This window comes from Geosmithia morbida (assembly GCF_012550715.1).
Source record: "Geosmithia morbida isolate 1262 chromosome Unknown scaffold_22, whole genome shotgun sequence".
Taxonomy (NCBI): Eukaryota; Fungi; Ascomycota; class Sordariomycetes; order Hypocreales; family Bionectriaceae; genus Geosmithia; species Geosmithia morbida.
The window spans coordinates 16,944-24,292 of NW_023336209.1; the positions used below are offsets into that span (position 1 = coordinate 16,944).

The 7,349-nt window shown below is 54.5% G+C and overlaps 1 protein-coding gene across 1 annotated transcript; it reads right to left on the minus strand.

Moving 5' to 3' along the window:
• Nucleotides 1-1,606: 1,606 nt before the first annotated feature.
• GMORB2_4620 (uncharacterized protein) lies at nt 1,607-4,541 on the minus strand (the record flags this gene model as incomplete). The annotated part of the gene is made up of 2 exons (XM_035466594.1): nt 1,607-2,626; nt 2,703-4,541. The coding sequence occupies 2 exons, from the start codon at nt 4,539-4,541 to the stop codon at nt 1,607-1,609; spliced, it is 2,859 nt and encodes a 952-aa protein (XP_035318142.1).
• Nucleotides 4,542-7,349: the final 2,808 nt, after the last annotated feature.

A 7,349-nucleotide genomic window follows, 5' to 3' on the forward strand; every position in this document is an offset into this window, starting at 1 on the left:
CGACGCATGTTATGTGTGTGTGTGTGTGTGTGTGTACGTGTGCGTGGGTGCGTGTGTGTGCGTATGTGTGTGTGTGTGTGTGCGGGTGTGTGTGTGTGTGTGTGTGTGTGTGTGGCGTCCTGTCCTGTTTCTTCTTCTTTTTTCTTCCCCACGGTGCCGATAGCCGCTGGGGTCTCTATATATATATATATATATATATATCTTGAAATATATTTGGGACAACGATCGTTTGAAATGATGAGGATGAAGGAGAGAGAGAGAGAAAAAAGAAAAAAGATGACGGGAAATGGAAGGGTGGGTGGGGGAGGGATGGTCGTGCGTCAGACTTGACTTGGGGGAGGTGGGTGTCTTGTTATCAGCAGTGCAGTCAGTGCACCAGCCACACACAACTGCGGATGGATCAGATGCCACACCTTGTTTCTTTTTTTTCGTGTACAGATTACTCTGTACGGATTCCCCTCTTCCGAGTTACCGAATGGAAATCCCCTATGATGCGCAGACTCGCTCGCTCGTGAGAGAGGAAAAGGCGCCAACGCGCGGGGTGCAAGTCTCGAGTGGCGCGGGCCTTGGGTGGCGTCAGATTCGGTTGGGAGCACGGCAGGCCTAGGCTCTAACCTCTAATCTATAGCTGGGGAGAGCTAAAAAGCCTAGAGTAATCTGTAGGGGGACTCGGGCAATGATGACTATGATGTAGTCTGTACTCCGTACATTTTACTCGTATCACTCCGTATGACTACTGCTGCTTGGGACGGACTCCCCCTGCTAAGCTTCATGCTGAGTGAGCCCTGGAAGTTTCGAGTTGCAATTGCTGTGTTCCATCGATATTACCTGGTACGTCGACGCTTACTAATACTTTTTTTCTTCGTCTCTACAGCACCGCGAATCTAATATATACCATCATACCAAAAGATCGAAGCACAGCTTGAGGGCTGTTATAAGCCCCCCCCCCCCCCCCCCCCCCCACAACCGGCTCGTTCGTTATAGATTACCCCCCCCCCCTATTCATACAACTCATTGCTATACTCGTCTGCATTTTACTTCTCCCCCCTCCTAGCTCTTCTCTTTTTGTCACTTTTTTTCTGTCACTTCTTTCTTCTTCGGAGAGATGGAGAAAAGATCCTGTCCGAATTATAATCCCCTTCAAAACAACCAATTTCGCCGCATGAACCATCATAATCGTCATGTATGATCTCATCCTCCTGATGCTCGCATCTGACCCTCTCTCATCAGGGTTTGGATCAATCAAGGGTCAGGGATGAATATACGTTGCATGTATAACCCGAAAAGATCGAAAACTAAACATAATATGATAGAAATCATACCAAACGCCTTCCCATATCCATGTTGCTTTATTTAACCCTTCCTCGGCTCCCGAAGCCGTATGCTTTTTTTTGGGGTGTGTGTGTGTGTGTGTGTGTGTGTGTGGGTATATGTTCCCTAAAGTATTAAATGTTCTGCGTTTCTCATGTCAATGTTTTTTTTTTTTTGCTTCTTGTCGTTGTTGGTCTTGGGAGGGTTCCTTTTCTTTTTTTTTTCGGCCTCCTCCTTTCCTTGTTTGTTGCCTGTTCCCCTCTTGCGATGTTTCCTAGTCTCCTAGTCCTCCCTTTCACGCCCACGTTCCGCTCAGGGCTCGACGGGTATGGAGGCCCCTCCCATTCATCCTGTGCTCCCACTCCAGAACGGTCTCGTAGCACAGCACGTACTGCCGCAGGCTCTGCACCATGCTCAGCCTCTGCTGCCGGAAGTCCTCCACCGTCTTCTGGATCAGGTCCACCGAGTCGTCGCCCAGCCATCTCGAGTCGATCGTCGAGGCACCGGGCGGCTGATTCTGCTGCAGCTTGGTCCTGAGATCCGAGGTAGCCGTGACCTCGCCGTCAGCCATGGGGCCCCCGACGATGTCGCCGTCACCGATGACTTCGTCCATGTTCTGCACTCGCTGTGCCGCGCTCTTGGCCTGGCGCGACCGCTTGAGCATATCGATCACGCTGTCCACGGTGCAGAACGTGCCCGTGCGTCCGCATCCCGCAGAGCAGTGCACCAGCATGGGCCGAGCCTTGGCGTCCGCCTCGGGCTCATCGTGCCACGTGTTGGGCATGTGCCCGCTCATCTTTCGGCCCTCCATGACGGATGTCGTCTCCACCGGCATCGACGCCCTCTGTGTGACGTTGGCCAGCTCAATCAGACCCAGCAGGTGGGACGGCTTGGCGGGCGTGCCAAAGTCGGGCCACGATGGGAAGTGCAGGTGCGTAATCTCGCGCATCGGCTCAAAGGGGTGGGAAGCGTGCACCAAGGCAAACTTTCGGATGATGACGTAGGGCGTCTCGCTCGCATCCTTCTGGGGTGTGGTCGCAGGGGGGGTCGGCGTCGAGAATTCCACCGTCGTCGTCGTGTTGGCCCGACGCCGCTTGGCATCCCCAGTCGAGTTAGAGCCGGGCGTGGGCGTCGCTTCAGCCCGGTGCTTGTCCATGTCTAGCGAGGCCCTCTTCTCGGACAGCTGTTTCAGACGGATGGGGCCGTGCTCCTTCTCCTTCCAGTACGGGTGGCACTTGAGCTGCCCGCCCTCGGACTCGGCCGTGAGCATGACGATGACGCGTACGTCCTGTTCCCAGATCATGGACCAAAAATCCTGTCATATCTATCAGTCACGACTGCTGCTACAATCATAGGCTCTCAAGTTGAGCGAGGTGGGGAGGGCGACATACCTCGTACGTAGCAGGCAGAGGCCCCTGCGTAGCAATGTACCTCTTATTGCTTCCCGACGGCCGCACGTGGCTCGCATTGACGTAGTCGCAGCCGGTGCCAGCCTTGCTCTGGAGCTTGACGCGAGCATGCTCAAAGGGCAGGATGTCCTTGTAGCGGTTCTTCCCGCCCTTCTCTACGCCGCAGATCTGGACGGTCTGGGTCTGCTGGGCCGTGTGGGGGTCAAAGGCGGCGTAGGCGGTCTGCATGCGGGCCTTTTCGTCCTTTTCGATCTGGAGGAACTTTTCCGATATCATCTTTCCCTGGTCTGGCTCCGAGGCTGCCTGGCGCAGCCAGCCTGGGAGCGCGGGTGACATCAGGCCCTGGGGACGGGTGACTGGAAACTGCCCCACGCCGTCGGCGAGATCCATGTTCTGCCGGATGTTGGAGAAGAAGGGGTTGGGACAGCCGGCAGTGGACGGCAGGGTGACGCCTCCTATCACGGGGGCGACGTTGCCGTCTGGGCGTCCGCCGGCCGGGTTGGTACCCGTCGCCGAGGCGGCAGCGGGTGACCCACGCTCCACCATGTCGGGGAAGGAGTCGACAAAGCCGGCGAAGCCTCCCTTCAGGATACAAGTCCTGCCGGCAAAACCTTCGTTGGTGAATTTCTTGATCATGTTCTGGGCCGCCGTGGCATCTCTCTGGTCTGACGTGTGCGAGTCGTAGACGATGATAGCGGTTGCGTCGCGCCACCGGGCAAACCGGTCCGAGCCATTCCCACCCTGGAATGTCTGGTGGAGCTTCTGAATGTTGAACGTAGCCCGCTTCAGCAGCGTCGTGGGGACACACAGGTTGAGGGACCCCTTGATACGAGCCGTCGCGTGGTTCTGCGCCGAGCGAATGTCTAGCAGCAGGACGTGGTCCTGGCCGGCACCCTTCATGGTATCCCTGAGCTCGACGCCCGAGACCATGGTTGGCAGCGAGGTGTCGAACGAGGTCGGCAACGTGGAGGATCGGGTGATCTCGTGCAGGGGGGGGGACGGCGGGTCAGCCTTGTGTTCCATGACCGACATTCGCGGATCACGGTCCTCGGACCGCGTCAAGGTCGACCTGCTGAGCGACGATCTCTCCATGGGGGCTGGGGACTCGAGGCGAGGCATCCCGCCGAGCTGGATGGGATAGAGCGACGACTCCGAATTGCGCTTGGACTCTGACGACACGTAGGCCGAATCATAGAAGCTATCCTGGTCGACGTCCATCTTGGTCGACAGAGGGTGGGACGGTGCGGCGGAGTCGACAAACGGGAAGCCGCCAGCGGCACCGCTCGTGTGCGTGTGCCACCGTGGCGGACGGGGCCGCGCGAGGGCGGCACTGGCGACCGACTGGACATGGCTAGCTGACGGGAGGGCAAAGGACTTGCCCCGGTTGGCGTCAGCCTGCCTCTTGAAGGCTTCGAATTCGAGGTTGGCTTCCAGGGGAACCTGGGCGGGAATGGCGGCGCCGAACGACTTGACCGAGGACGAGGGTGGGCTCCAGTTGTTCCTCTCGGGAAGAGACGTCTCTCGGGGGTCGTTGGTAGACTCGACGACCAGGCCGAAGTAGTTGGGGCTCGAGGGCCGCGGTTCGGGAGCACGAGCCGGCGGCGAGTTCCTGGGCGGGTAGTTTTGGCCGACGGAGTAGGGATATCGCGGCGATGCTAGAGGTGTGGTGGATAGGGACGGCTTCGGGGCCCGGTGTGAGTGGGAGGAGGAGCGAGGGAGGCTGCTGTGTGAGGGAGAATGTGCCTGGAGAGGAGACTGGTAGGAGTGGGAGTAGGAGGGGTGAGAGGTGCCCGTCGCGGCCGTCTTGGTGGCCGTCTTCATTTTCGACAGAGGTATCAATTGTTGTCGTGTTGTTTTCTCGAGAGTCGTGATACCCAGGGTGTTCTGTTGGATGTGCGTAGATTAAAGAAGCAGTCAGGTGCAGCTTATCGGAGGGTGAGAAGGTAGGGGCTCATGAGGCCATGATTGCGGTCGGTGGTTACAAGGAAGATCAGGGAATAAGAAGAAGATTGATATGGCCGTTGAGAGGGGGGGTGTTGTGTATGTGTGTGCGTGTGCGTGTGCGTGCGTGTGTGTGTGTGTGTGCGTGCTTGCGTGAAAGATGAGAAAGCGTGCAATGTCGTTGTCAGTCTACGGAAGATTTGACGAGTTCCAATGTTTGGGTTGTGCCGTAAGGTGTGGTGGTAGCGTCTCCTTCTGGTAGGAGACAGGGAGGAACACTGAGGGGTTCTCTTTGAGGTAGACAAGAGGTGGACTTTTTAAAATAAATATAAATAAATATAGATAAAAAGCAGGAGGGTGGGCGAGGCGGCGTTGAGTGAGAATAAGAACCCTTGACGTTGCTTAGACCCTTGGTGGCAATGGACGAAGGGGTGGGGGCGTTAGGGGGCGTTAGGGGGGGGGGGGGGGTGGCCTTGGCCTGATCGGAAGTGGCAGTTGGTCGAAGAAAATAAGATAAAATAAAATAAAAGGCTTCGGACTTCAGTTGTGCGGTGGGAAGGGAAGGGGTGTCTCCGAAATCTGGTGGCGTTCGACGTCTCTCGTCTTGACTCGAACCAATGCCGGATTACGATTTGTCAGTGGCGATGATGTTGGCCAGAGAGATCGAGAGAAGGTGAGATCCAGGAGAAAAAAGAAAAGAAAAAAAGGAGAGACAAGGAGTTAATAATGATAAGCCCGATTTCGGCTGAGGGAAAAACAAGCGAGCGAGCAGGTAATAGAAAGAAGGATGAATTTCGAGGCCCACCAAAGAGGAGGAGGAAGAGGAAGAAGAAGAAGAAAAGAAAGGTCACGGGCTGAGAAATAAAGGATGAAGATGACAAAGATGATGAGAAAAAGGGTGAGGGATGGAGAGGTATTATTACCAGTGGATGACGGATGGGAGGAAGAAGGAAGAGGAGGTATTACGAAGTAGAAGGGGGGAGAGAAGGAACAGAGTTGGACTTGTAGGTTTAATGGGCGTGTACGACGTAAAACGTCTTGAGTACGAGCCAAAAAAAAAAGGGGGGGGGATGACGGGGCCCCTGGGGATTAGAGAGTCAGAGACTACTATTAAGAGGGAAGAAGAAGGAAGAAGAGTGGGAGACGGAGACGGAGACTGGGACTTGGACTGGGAGCCAAGGGTGTGGGCAAGGGCGGTGGAGCGGCCGGAATGGCGCGAGCCTGAAGAACAAGCAGAGAAGGACAATGGAACATGGAACAAGGCTACGACTGTGATGTAGTAGAGGCTAGACTCTAGAGTAGGATAGTAGCAGCAGAGTAAGAGTACGAAGAGCGAAGTAGAGTAATAATATACAGACTAATACAGTATCAGCAATGCTAAGGGCGTCGGCGAGACAGCTACTATGGCATCAGAGGGCGATGGCAAGCCGCTGAACCAGATGCAGTACGACCCTGTTGCGTACTCGTACTCGTACGGTACTGATATCACTGGTACCGGTACGACCACTGCTCGTAAATCCTAAATAGTAGTCACAGTAGCTCACGTTACGATGGCTACATAGTCGTCGTAATAATACTACTCGTACTACTCGTACTACCCGTACTACCACCAGTGTCTGCCATACTCGGTACTCGGTATTACTCGTACACGCGAACAGACGAACAGACGAACAGACGAACAGACGCACACACGCAAGACAGTTGTCAGCAACATGGCGTATGAGGTCGCAAATCTAGAATACGACGTCATCCGTACGAATATCTACGTCGTCGACCGTAGTAAAACAAGGGTCCAGAGTCGTCAGTTTTCCGATCGTGAGAAAGGCAAAAAAAAAAAAAAAAAAAAGAGAAGATTAATAAAAAAAAATCATCCAACTTGACCATTATTCTGAGAACGACCGGTGATGACGGTGGGAAAATTGGAGGCAACGATCCCCGAGGAGTCGAGGACGGACTCCCCCAACTTACATGCTAAGCCTACCAGAGTATCAGAGTCGTGGAAACCAGGTACTTGGTGATGATGCCATGATATAATGATATAAATTCTCGAGCTAGGCAACTTGGAAAAAGTTACCGCCTGCCACACCCGCTATCAACCCGTGAGGTTATCGACAGAGAGAGAGAGAGAGAGAGAGAGGGAAATAAAGTGGGACAGGTAACAAACAGGAAGTCGGATGCATTCGTACCATCCGTACCATCAACCGACCCACATTGCTGTAGGGGAAGAAGGCAGGAGGGGAGGACGGACCAGACCAGAATTAGCTACCGATGACGAAAGTGGCAACGATTGTCGTGTGATTTGGGGGGGGGGGTGTATGCATCTATGATTCAACAAGGCTGCTTTCTTTTTATATATGTACATCTGTAATCTGTACATGCACAGCAATTGTCATTCGTATCCTTTTCCGGCATCAAATAAGAAGAGAGACAGGGTAGAGAAGAGGTCATATCTAGATCCCAGGCAGGGTAGAAAGTAGAGGAAAAAAAGAGAGGGAGAAAAAAAAGCAATAGGCAGGCTAAGCACGATTGTTCCTTCCCTAGGAATGCTGTCAGCAACGGGTGGTGGTACGGCATGAAGCCGCCTAATACGGGGGTATCACGACGTTGGGAAAGCACACGACACCCCTCCCCCCCTCTCTCTCCTCTCTCTCCCTCTCTCTCCCTCTCTCTCCCTCCCTCTCTCTCCCT